General features: G+C 39.4%; 3 protein-coding genes across 3 annotated transcripts in view; 2 read left to right on the top strand and 1 right to left on the bottom strand.

Moving 5' to 3' along the window:
* Positions 1-13,450, top strand: part of calm3a (calmodulin 3a (phosphorylase kinase, delta)) — a 224,469-nt gene that overhangs the window by 134,921 nt on the left and 76,098 nt on the right. The gene's annotated exons all lie outside the window — the stretch shown is intronic.
* On the bottom strand, positions 608-6,545 carry ap2s1 (adaptor related protein complex 2 subunit sigma 1). The gene is made up of 5 exons (XM_087795545.1): positions 6,408-6,545; positions 5,924-6,073; positions 4,051-4,164; positions 3,166-3,225; positions 608-1,274 (listed from the first exon to the last, which is right to left on the bottom strand). The coding sequence occupies exons 1-5, from the start codon at positions 6,408-6,410 to the stop codon at positions 1,173-1,175; spliced, it is 429 nt and encodes a 142-aa protein (XP_087651671.1). The 5' UTR covers positions 6,411-6,545; the 3' UTR covers positions 608-1,172.
* The window catches only part of arhgap35a (Rho GTPase activating protein 35a), a 60,621-nt gene continuing 56,900 nt past the window's right edge, over positions 9,730-13,450 (top strand). The window contains exon 1 of the mRNA XM_087795542.1: positions 9,730-10,273. The gene's annotated coding sequence lies outside the window, so the exon portion shown is untranslated. The remainder of the gene's footprint in view (positions 10,274-13,450) is intronic.

Raw genomic sequence — 13,450 nt, 5'->3', positions numbered from 1 at the left:
GATCAGGGCGGGCTTTATTCACTCAACACTTTTAACACCAAATATTTCCCTTTTTTTTCCTCAAAGGTGTTGGATTGGAGTCATTGCTTTATGTTTAATTTAGCTTCTTTTCTTGTTACTTTTGAATATTTTATTATCATTTCCTTATGAAATTCAACTTAAAACTTCACAGGGGAGGAAACTTGAATGCTTTAAAAAAAACTATTAATATTTGAATCTGAATTCAGAACCGATAGTTGGAGGAATCTGGTGTCTTGATGTTGTTCACCTCAACTCTCAGCACCGTCGGTCAACAAAGTGCGTCTGTGATGAAGATTGAACGTCTTCTGTCAACCTTCATGCTCGTGTGTCCATCAAGCATCAGTCTGAGTGCTCTTCAGCAGAAGAGAATTGATCGACCTCTATTGACCTGAGACAAGTGTGTGACGTCATATATTGAGCGGTGAGAATCGCTTTGGCCACCAGGTGGCGCCTCACAACCCTGCGTGAACTTCAATTTAATTTTTTAACGTGACGTTTGTAATTTCCCGCGAGCCTCGTTAACATTATCCTAATTTTATAAGAGTGACGTTTTATTGTAAGACACATGTAAACAGAAGAATCCGACTTTGACTTGATCATTTATTTACATGTATTGAGACGTAATGATCCACTCAAATATCACTCACACATACACTGACGGGAGAACATGGAGAATGACGTCATCGATAAAAGCAAACATCCACACACACGTTGGACTTCATAAGTGACATAGATGGTACTCAACACATTTGGACCACTGACGTAACATCTCTGGAATGACAATATTCAACACTTTGTTTCACCAAAATACCTGTTTTAAGTAGGACACAGATTACCGAGAGTAATCTGGATTACCTGAAATGCCCTTATATTGTCGGCGTCAGGTCGGCGTGACAACTGAACGTGAGCTCGAGGGTTAACGTTAAGATGACGCCGACGCTATGTCACGATTGGACTACAGTCATCCAGTCTCTTCCATCTGGTGCTCGCTTGTCATAGAAGGATTCTGACGCCACACAACGAATATAAAGTGGATCATGATTAGAGTTGAAATGTCAGCTGAGGACTAGAGATACAGAATATATATAGTGACTTCAGGTTACACTTATTTGAATGTAAACAAAAAAAAATGGGTTATTCTGAGGAGGTTTCTACTCCAGCGACTGCAGCATGAGAAGCTGCTTCAGGACTTTAGTCTGACTGGTCTCCCGGATCTCGCCCGCCAGGAACATCTCGTCCACCACCGTGTAGACCTGCAGGAGGGAACAGGACGAGTCAGAGCTGGACTCTCTTTAGTCAGCGGTGTATTAGCAAGAATCCGAAAATACAATTTGTATCACAATACTGTTCGTTATACTGCAATACTTTAGGGACAAGGATATGTTGTTTTTCTTTGTATCCTTTGTCTTTGTTGTTTTTCTTTGACCTATGTTCTTTGTCTTTATCTTTAGACTTAGATTGTGTAATTGTGTTCTTTCTCTTTATGTTCTTCTTCTTATTTTTTTTTTTTTTTTTTTTTTGTTGTTTATGAAAAATTGCTGGCTATTGGAAAAAACAATTTCCCGAAGGAGACCTCCTGAGGGATCAATAAAGTTTTACCTTACCTTACCTTATATTTGTAGTAGACTCCGACGTTTCAGAATTTACAGCGAGTGACAAAATAATAGCTTTATAATCTGACGACTGTATCCTCTTGTCCTTAGTATGACTGTTGCCATTTAGCTGCAGGTAGTTTAGTTGCAACTATATTAAAAAGTAATGAATATTTGCATCCATTATTAATATATATTCATTTGTTACAGTGCTATTGATTATCAATACGGTATCTTGACAATGTGGTAAGGTAAGGTAGAACTTTATTGATCCCTCAGGAAATTGTTTTTCAAATTAGACACAGCAATACAGACAATTATTCATAAAAATAAGAACAAGAACAAAGAGAAATAAAAATAAATAAAAAGAAGACACAATCTAAGTCTTAAGATAAAGAACATAGATCAAAGACAAATAACAAAGACAAAAGATACAATAGTAATATATTCAAGTATGAATATTTTCTTTGACTCCTAGACCTAATTGAGTTCTCCGTCTGGGTGGAGGCTCTGGACGATACCAAGGATGGGGATTACAATGATTGAATAGGAGTCGGAGTAAATGTTTTGGGGAGAGAAGACTGATCCTTGATCAAAGGTTGACTGACTCATGCAACGTCAAAGTTCTTTTTAAATTATTCTCATAGTAAAACGTCTTAAATTCAAAAGCAACCAAACTGTGGTGAATGTCTTGAGGGTCAAGAGATAAAACTCAAGGTTAGCGTGGAGCCGGAGCTCTAAATAGAAACGCGCTTGATTCTAAATTAACTCATAACTTTTCAAACAGCAGTTGCCATGGTTACCGTCTTCAGTAAGGACCAAAACGGCCTCTTTTTCAAAGTAGAATTTTGCAGTGAATGACAAACTAAAATAACGTTTCCTGAAAAGAAGTGAAGGAGCCTGAAGGCATCTCTGCAGCGCGGCTGAACAAGTGCCACGTCTGGCAGTTGTAGCGCCCGACACAAGTGGGCGACGGAGTTGTGAAATATTCGGGGAGCAGCAGACAATTGCGGGTTTGTCTTGTTTGTCAATATCCTGTTGTAACACATCAAACCGCGCCAGCAGACGTGGGTAGCTGGTGATTTAATTTGCCGTGTGGGCTCAGACACCAGAGGTGATTAGTGAAGCAGCAGAGATGCTTCTGGTTAAACAGCCTCCTTTACTAACCTGTCGCAACAATCCGGTTTCACTTCTCAAGAAGCTTCATGTCATACACGACAAGCAGCTTAGGTCGGATTGTGAACCTCGAAACTCACATGGGATCAGATGTTCTCACAATGAGCAGATGAAGCATTTTGCTTAAGAGGTTCGTAGTCGAGTGTCGATTACATATTTACTACGACTACATCGATCCAGGACACGAGAGAAGAGTCTTGACTCTCTGTTTCAAGTTCAGTATTGATGGAGTGCATTGATCAGAAACATGATCTGCAGGCTCATCGTCGACACTCGTGCAGCTTCAGTCGGATTCTCAACAATAAACCCGCGACGAAAACCTTCTTCTGAATGTTCGAGATCAATCTCATCACTTTCCTCCATCATCTGACTTTACCTTATAGAAGTTGAACACGAGGTCGAGCTCACACACGTTGTGGAAATACTCGTTCAGCACCTGAGGAAGAAACTCAAATGTTAGAATCCGTTGAGCAGAGGCGTCAAACTCAATCACACAACGGGCACAAATGCTTTCACACCGCTGTCTAGGCGAGAGGATCCTGAGGAGACCATCGACATTGTAGAGAGACGAATACCCACACATACAAATCAGCATCATCAACTACCTAGACCTCTAGTGGTGGGTAATTACATTTTCTTAGGGGCCACATTTATACAGTGACTGCTGTAAGGGGCCATCAAACAAAAAATAAAAGAGAAAAAAGCCTAAATATAAAGAGAATACAAAAATAAATCAAAATTTGTTTTTAAATTCTGACATAAAAGCTATTTTTTCTTAAATATTTTCGAGATTCAATAAATAGGATAAAAGATCTACAGCAGAACCCTATAACCATATTAAAAGTTGAACTAGTCATGAACCATCATTATGAATAATAAAAATAAAAGCAAAATAAAAATGTAAGTTTTGACCTCATGAGGGGCCACATAAATACATTAAGAAGACAGCATGTGGCCCCCAGGCCTTTGCCCAGGTCTGCTCCATATGTGTTCTGACGAAACTAAACTACAAGTAAACTTGATAGTTTAAGACTTCTTTGATATCTGCAGCCAGCTCCTCTCTGTAGATGAATAATTGAAGTCTTTATGTAGACGGTCCAGAGTGCATCTCTGTCCGAGCGCAAGAGTCACGGAGAGGATGTTTTGAAGGAAATCATTTACCGACATTCCAAAAATCAATCAGACCATGTCGACCAAATCATCATACTTCACTTACTGAGTAGCTTTTATGCATCATGTGCTGCGTGCGAGTCTGTGTTACCTCCACAAAGTTATGGATTCCCTCGAGGTATGCCAGGTTGTTGTCGGTCACGTCCACGCAGATGCAGAAGTACAGGCCGGCGTAGCGCCGGTAGATGATCTTGAAGTTCCTGAACTGTGAAGTGAGAACGTTCACACAGGTCCTTAGTCTCATGTTAGTACAATAACAGCAGATTTACATGAGATTTGTTTCCCAGCTCTGAAGGGTAAACACAACCTGTCAGTCTGTTTAAAGACTTCAAACTATGATTGTCACACACTCAGAGAAGAACCCAAGAACATTAAAATAATATCACTTGAACATGTACAACAGAAAATATAAGGTTTGATCCTTTTTCTTTACTTTAGCGTTTATTGTGATTTTTATTTGTTATTATTATGTTGCATACATGACAATTCACAAACAATCTTATTATTGTACAGATGATTAAACACAAAACACAAAAGGGATACAACAGGTTTCCTCTGCTTTTAAAGCCAATATTTGGATGCATTTTGGCTTTAAAACAAAGTTTAAAGTAAAGAGAATTGAACACTGACAGATACTGGATATTTCATGTGTGCCTCAGGTTGTTTGAGATGTTAATGCACTTCATTGTGCATTTTTAATATAAGTTTACATTTTTTGTTCGTATTTTTAGAAGCACTTTCACATTTGATTAGAAAAAGTATTTGGTCAATTTGTTTTGCTGTAAAAGCCATTAAAGGCATTGTTACATTATACAAACAATATATCATTGTTCCTACAGATCGCAATACAGCGCAATTATCTCGTAAATTAATGCAGGTTGATCAATAATTGGGGTGTGTATTGGCAACAATAGGATATATATACAATACGAATCATTATACAGGGATAATGATATATTGCGAAATATTGCAATACTGGAGCAACAAGGATACATTTGTAGTATTGTCCGAGTACTTGACTCTGATGTTGCACAATTTACAGACAACAAGGCTCTTGCTTTCATTTGTTTTGAAACGAAAATTTGTCCAAACATCCACTTTAGAAGCGGCTGAAGTTGACTGTATCCTCTCGCCCTCAGTCATCACTAGGATCCTAAAGGATTTTACTGCAGTCAGTGGAAATTTAAAAATGTAATATGATTTACTTTTTTAAGACTTAAAAATATGAATGCTGATTTCGACTGTATCCTCTTGTCCTCAGTGATCAGGATGTTGTTGTTCCTTTAGCAGCGGATGACGTAATGACTGCTGCCATTTAGATGATGGAAGTTTAATTGACATAAACACTATAAATATTTGCCTGTTAACTGTAAATAAAAACATCAAATTATATATTTTGTAGATGCTTTATTAAAAGAAAAGGTAATAAATATGTAAGTGTATTTATATTTTCTTACCCCTCCCATGAATAATCAGATTAAAGTGGTGTTGTAGCAGAATTTGAAGGTTAGATATACAAAGCAGAATATCATAATCAGATTTGTGTTGGATCTTAAATTTAAAATATTTTTGTTAATGGCCAAACAAATACACATTTCTGTAATGCTTGTTAGAGGAAAGCGTAAACATGGATGACAAACTATTGTTTAAGTGACCAGATTTACTGCAAGGTTGATATAAGGTTGACATAAGGAGGATTCTGGTTTTGACTCATTGATGCTGAGGTAGCCGAAGAGTGAACCACAAACTCTACTAAGAGCTCGCCACAGACACGACGTTGTGGTTCCAGTCATTATGGATGTAGAAAAGCTTTCATAGGATGACAAATGTTGTGGGGAATCATTAGATAAAACTATCTACACTAGCATCTGCATCTATTCACATCCATATATTCTAAAACAAGCATAAGGAATTACGTCAAACTAGCTTCTATCTCAACATATATCTATTTTTATTCTCCATACCTCCACAAAGTTGGTGTGCTTGGCATCACGCACAGTCACAACAGCGTGAACTTCTTCGATCAGCTTCTGTTTCTCATCATCGTCGAACTGCATGTACCATTTGGCAAGTCTTGTTTTTCCAGCTCGATTCTGGATCAAGATGAATCGGATCTGGGGAGGACGAGGCATCACAGTGAGGGAAGAGACAGGGAAATAATAGATGTCAAGTATTTACATAAATGTCACATTCTAACAATATATTTATAGTAAGTAGTCACAAAACCACACCCTTTAATTCAAATTAAAGACAGCCGCATAGCGCTGTCAATTGCATAGAGTTAACGTTCTAAATATATTTGTATACAAACACACACTGTTCTAACAAAGATGAGCAGACGTTAGGAATTCTGACATTCTGAGTTAGCATCGTATCTGGTTCAACCGCGCATAGCTACTTCTAAACGCTACACTGGCAGGTAATGTAGCACATTTTAGAGATACCTACCATTTTGTCTTCTATGTATCAACCTCAGAAACTCCAGAATCAAACGCTAAATAAGGCTTTTAGGTTAGTTTAATTCGAACATCAATGTATTTTTGACCGCCCGTCCGCTATCGTTCACGGCTAACCGGAAGTGCAACGATAAACTAGGTTTCAGTTGCATCATGGGGGATGTAGTGTATACACTCACAGTTAGACCTCCCCGAAGTCTACATATAACTACAGAACCCAGAGTTCTCCAGTGGGTGACTGCCTTTGCGTCGTGTTTTGGATCACGTGAGACGTTAAAGGAATATTACAAATCCGATTGAAATATATAATTACATAATTATAATTATTATCATAAATTGACTTAGTATAAGTCAAATGCTCTAGATTTACCTTTAATAACCTTGTTTGGTGTTTACATGTGGGACTTCAAGGGGCATATGCTATGAAATAGACATGCAGTATTATAAATAGATTATGATTTAGACTGTAATGCTGATGCTACAACAAATGATGTTTATGCATCATGCTCAAAAATTTAGATCTGATCGAAAGTCTGACACACGTTCTCTAAAAAACTGCTTACACAGCACTCATTTATTTAAATCATTCATTAATTTATTAATTCATTTAATTTGAAAGAATCTGATTTGGAATGAAAGCTGGGGCAAATTATTAAACACAGACTTTGACCTGCTGCTAATCTAGCTCCGTGTTCTCAGGGTCGTGCAAATATTGCTGAGGACACAACAAGTGATGTGATTGGACAATAGCCTATGGACCTGATCGGAACACTCTGGGTTTGTCATTTTTCAAAATGGCACATCATGTTACAATCTGTCAAAAAATAAAATATCAGTAATCTTTGTTAGGTTAGCTAAGTAGCTTTATACCCTGACTTCTAGTGTTACGGGTTAATATTGACTCAGAGTTCTTAACCATAAGGATCAGTTTGTTTTCTGCATGTTGTTTCAAACACATCTAAGCTACAGAGAGACACGTGTCTCACTCAGTCATTGATTTATTCTTTCATATTACGAAACTGAGAAGAGAAACTTCATCACTTCATCACCCTCAACAAGCGCACAGAAGTGGGAGTAACCTTTGAAGTTATTGATTTTCCCAGGTAAAGCATTAAATATTTTCCTGCGCGCTGCTCAATAATGATTTAGCGAGAAGTGCTCGGATGATTTCACAGTAAATTTATGATGAAGCCGTGGAACATTGAAATCCATTTGGGGATGACAAATAATTCTATTTCTGCATCGCTTGTGGTTGTAAAAGAAAGTGTTGAGAGACAAATAGAACAAATAAATGCAAGCAAAGCCAAGAGCAGATTAATACTTTCATTTATTTCCCTCTCAAGCTAGAAAGGGACGATGCAATCCGTCAACTTGCTGCACCGTAGCAAATTAGATACAAGGACAATATTGGATTTCTATCTGTACCATAAAATAGATCTGGTGACAGTCACTAAAGCTCAACTTGTATTAAAAAAAGAAGATCATCTAAATACACAAGCTGCAGCCTATCGCAGCTAATTCAGGAGTGAGGTTGAGGACTCCCTGGACATCTCTGGTTAACGTTGGATCTTGAATAGACGAACAACCAATCGAAACAGTGAAAGTGAAAATAACCAAAATACACAATTGAGGGCCAAAATTCCCTGTCCGAGTAGGAGTTGAAATCCTTTTTTCTGGTGGCACAGTTAATCTAGTTGTCTTAGTCTTGACTGGTGAAATGATTGGAGCATGTAGAGCAAAGAGCTGAGCTAAAAGGCAAAACATTTGATTCAAGTTTCTATCCTTAAGATTCCATCATGAGTTTTGAAAGTTGCTGTGATGAACACATAAGCACGTTTACATGGATTCATAATGCATTAGGTTCATTCTATGAAATTGTATTTTTAAAATGCATTTTAAAAGGAGCAAATATTGTTATTTGTACAACACTATGATCGTGTCGTTATAATATAAATATTAATCTTCAAATTTTCAGAAGCTTTTCCCGAAGACACTCACAAATTTCCCAAAAATCCTACCTAGCGTTAGCTCCTAACATTTTCATTTATACTTTTTTATTTTCTCTTAAACGTTTCATTTCATGAGGATTAGAATCTAAATCTGTTTATTTCAAGTAAATATGAAAATCGCTTATGTGTTTTGTTTTTACATCTTTGTAAATATTTATTTACAGATACAGCAGTGCAAGGGAGTGAGTGGATGTATTTGTATTTTCGTTTATTGTTTGATTTTTATTACGTTTATTGTGTTTTCTGTTATTTTAAATATGTGTATTGTTGAAGTGTGTTTTTTTGTTTGAGAAAATTACAATATATATATACAGTATATACATTAATATACATATTAGGGGTTAGAGAAAATATTGATACAGCGATATATACAGTGAAATCCTGACTGATCCTGGCTATAACTGAGGACAAGAGGATACAATAGCCTTCAGCAGCTTTGAAAGCTTATGTTTGGGCGTTTTGTTGTTCAACAAATGAGAGCAGTAACAACTTTTTCATGAGTCAAGTGTTTTGTAAATTTCGCAACGTGAGTCAAGTACTTGTGCAATAGTTAAAAAACAACATGTTCCTACAGTATGTGAAAAGCTCAAATATAAATTACTTACTCACTTGTAATAGATTGCAACCTGTATTATGACTTGTATCGTAATGTCATATTCTAGCCAATACATACCCATAATATATCTATATATATATATATATATATATATATATATATATATTTTTTAAACTAACATTAAATTGAGCACATTTTTATGACAGGAAAACAGTAATTGTTTGTGTTGTGTTTGTCTCTGTCTTGTCTTTTAAGTATTTATTTTATTGGGTATTTTTGGATTGTTTAACGATTTGTGATACTTGTGACAATGCACTCTATAAATACTAAATTCTTACTTACTTACTTCATATTTTGTCTTTGGGGGGTGTCCATTAAAGAGGTGGTAAAGATAATTTCACCTGCTCTATAAAATTAGATTATAAATATATAATTTATTTATTCCTGAGGTGAACAGTGTAATGTGTATTGTAATATAGTCTTTAAAAGGTTCTTATTTTGAAACAAAACAAAAAGGGTGGGAAATGATTCTGGGGTCTTAGGAATAACCTAAGTAGAAATTATTTTGTGATTCTGACAACAATAAAATTCCTCTTATTTCTCTCGTATGGCAGATACCGGAAACCAACCCGTCAAAATAAAAGCCGAGTGGCATGAATGTGGGTGTTGAAGGAGTGCGTGTTGTAGTTGTGCGCACACACCGCTGGGCGAGACTCTCTCTCTCTCTCTGCCTCGCTGGTGTGAATGGGAGGGGAGATGCTGGATTCGGGAGAAGGTCCGCCATTATTGGGAAGCTGACAGAAAATAGACTTCCACACACAGCGTCACACGTTTCGCTGCTCGGAACCAAACACTCGCGAACAGAACCCGAACCTCCGAGTGTTGTCTGGACGCGTCGCTGTGCTGCCTCCAGGCTCGCGGCTCCTCCGGATCTTTTATTTTGGACACAACAAAGGAAATAATAATTGGTCAAAACAACGTGGTGGTAAAAAAAAAACCAAGAAGGAAAAAAAAAAAAAAACACACCGAAGCAGCACTTTTCCAGCGCCTCCTCCCTTTTTCCTCCAGCCTGGTGTGTGAGAGACTTTGGACCGAATTTTTCTTCAGCGTGTTCTGCTCGTGACGAGCTTCGGTTCGGACCCGGAGAGAAGAAGAAGAAATCGACTCATGCAAATGAAAACTTCTGAATAGAACGAGCTCGGGAAGTGGTTTTTGTTTCTGACGAGACAAAAAACCGATCGCTGGGAGTGTTTTCAACAGACTTCCACACGGAGAGGACGCAGTTCAGCGATGGTATGTCCATTTTTTTTCTTCTTTTTTACAATCTTCCAGCCACAGTTCTCTGGTGATTCAAACGCGTTCGAGGCGTTTACATGCTCCAGTGGATCTGCACATTGCAGCATGTGGGCTCAACCCTCGCACCCCTCTTGCAGTTCTACGCCCTTCAACACTTAGGGTTCTTAGTGCATGTTCTTATCAAAAGTTGGGGGGCTCGTAAAAAGGGGGGTGGAAGGAGGGGGTGTTTGACCTAGAATGTGATGGTGCTGTCAGGCCTGGAGAAACTCCCCACTTTGTCCTACATATAGGAACAATGAAGACTTTCTCGTGAGGCTCCATGGATCTTAAACCCTTGTCTCAGTCCTCTGGCCCTTGAGCCAGCAGAAAATCCATGTGGGTCTCTTAAGCTGGGGCTGACTCCTTACCTGCTTGGTTTAAAAACCAGGGTGACCTCACCATGTCAATTGTTTTAATCTATTTTTGGATCAGAACCTAGTCACAGATGTGTCAGAGCAGTAACACCACTCCCACAGACAGAGTGGTCATCCTGGCCAGCCACTCCCTTTTTTTTTTATCAGTCGGACTGCTGGACTTCTGGGTGTCTTCCCCACCAGAGAGATGTTTGTATACGGTATCGATCCTGACCGCTGGATTGTTTATAAGAGACAGGTGATGAGTCAAATGTCAGAGGAACTTTGAGGTTTGAGGGTCACTTTTGCTGTGTCACCGGCGACAAGAAGGGCTACTGAACCTCACATCGGACCCAGGTCCATTTGAGATGATCTCAAACTGACACATTTTAAGATTTCAGCTCATTAATGTGTACGCTGGTGGAATAACTGTCCAACTCAACTGTGGCCATTGATTAAAATATCTTTTTTAGTCCAAGATAACTGCTTTGCCTTTCAAACAAGGATATCAGAAACACGTTAATGAAGGGTCAACAATGAATTAGAAACATTGTTTTCTCACTATTATGGAGCCCTTTAGGTGTTTGCTCAAAGGTTCCTTCAGTCGCATTACAGGGTTGTGTTAAGATACCAACAAGCTAATACCTCAGAAATGTAGAGATAATGATAGATACTTGATTAAAGGGCAACTAATGTTAAAACCCAACTCTCCTGACTTACTCGCATGTTTCAAATGTTAAAGTCTTCCTCTCCAAGATGCTGTAAGTCCGGCGAACGAGAGGTTACGAGAGCGTCGTCCATTATGATGTAATAATGGTCTTCACTCCTCCAGGGAGTTGTAATCACGCCCCACACTGTTTATACAACGAGTCCCTTGGAGGTGGTGATTTCAAGAATTGATGATGCATGGTGACAGCCCTTTGTGTTTGATCAATCACAGTAGAGTGGGTGTGGTCCAGGAAAACAAGTGTTTCCAATGGGCTGGGCTTAAGCACATTTTCTAATGTAAATCTCTTTATTAAAAGTAGAAACAGACTATATACTGATATATACAATACAGTCCAAGATCTATTTGAGATGCACTCAAATCAACACATTAGTTGCCCTTTATACTTTATTGAATATTTTTTTGACTGTTTAAGCGCTTTGTGACCCTGGTCTGGAAAAGCGCTATACAAATAAAAATTACTTACTTACTTACTTTAATGTAATGGAGAGAAATGTAATGTTGCCATTACATAAAAACATGTTGCAAAAAAAATCATAGCTAGTCACATGATCTGTTCATTTTGAGAGAATCTGTCGTAATACACTTGGACTGACAAGGAGTGTTAGACTTTTTGAAGCATCGTATTTCTGACATGCTTGCACGGTCAGCAACGAGTCTCGCGGAATGTGATTTCACAATAGTTTCCTGCAGGGATGTCTCGATCTGGTACTTGGTACTCGCTGCTAATTTTACTGTTGTTAGTATTTGTCCGATCTTCTTTGAACTGTTTTCACCCGTTATCATGGCCTTCATGCATCACAACTGCCATGATCCAAAACTAAATGTTCTTTATTTTGGTCAATTCTAAATCCGAAAAGTTTAATATTGATCTAAGTTTTTCTGGGGGCATTAAAACTGCCTGTTATTTTGTTACATAAATAACTTCAGCACTTTTGTATAGCATAGGTCATTTCTTATGTGATAATGGTACATTGACACAAGCCTTCTCCACGGTATCACGACGCTAGTCTCCTCCGCGGTATCACGACGCTAGTCTCCTCTGGGGTATCACAATGCTAGTCTCCTCTGGGGTATCACAATGCTAGTCTCCTCTTCGGTATAATGACATGAGTCTTCTCCGTGGTATTACGATGCGAGTCTTCTCCGCGGTATCACAACGCTAGTCTCCTCCACGGTATCACGACGCTAGTCTCCTCCACGGTATCACGACGCTAGTCTCCTCCACGGTATCACGACGCTAGTCTCCTCCACGGTATCACGACGCTAGTCTCCTCCGCGGTATCACGATGCTAGTCTTCTCCCGCGGTATCACGACGCTAGTCTTCTCCCGCGGTATCACGACGCTAGTCTTCTCCCGTGGTATCACGACGCTAGTCTTCTCCCGCGGAATCACGACGCTAGTCTCCTCCACGGTATCACGACGCTAGTCTCCTCCACGGTATCACGACGCTAGTCTCCTCCGCTGTATCACGATGCTAGTCTTCTCCCGCGGTATCACGACGCTAGTCTTCTCCCGTGGTATCACGACACTAGTCTTCTCCCGCGGAATCACGACGCTAGTCTCCTCCACGGTATCACGACGCTAGTCTCCTCCACGGTATCACGACGCTAGTCTTCTCCGCGGTATCACAACGCTAGTCTCCTCCACGGTATCACGACGCTAGACTCCTCCACGGTATCACGACGCTAGACTCCTCCACGGTATCACGACGCTAGTCTCCTCCGCGGTATCACGATGCTAGTCTTCTCCCGCGGTATCACGACGCTAGTCTCCTCCGCGGTATCACGATGCTAGTCTTCTCCCGCGGTATCACGACGCTAGTCTTCTCCCGCGGTATCACATCGCTAGTCTTCTCCCGCGGAATCACGACGCTAGTCTTCTTCAGCGGAATCACGACGCTAGTCTTCTTCAGCGGAATCACGACGCTAGTCTTCTTCAGCGGAATCACGACGCTAGTCTTCTTCAGCGGAATCACGATGCTAGTCTTCTTCGCGGTATCACGGTGTGAGTCTTCTTCGCGGTATCACGACGCTAGTCTTCTTCCGCGGTAT

Source organism: Callionymus lyra, chromosome 7 (assembly GCF_982586985.1).
Source record: "Callionymus lyra chromosome 7, fCalLyr1.hap1.1, whole genome shotgun sequence".
Lineage (NCBI taxonomy): Eukaryota > Metazoa > Chordata > Actinopteri > Syngnathiformes > Callionymidae > Callionymus > Callionymus lyra.
This window is presented reverse-complemented; position numbering and strand designations above follow the sequence as displayed.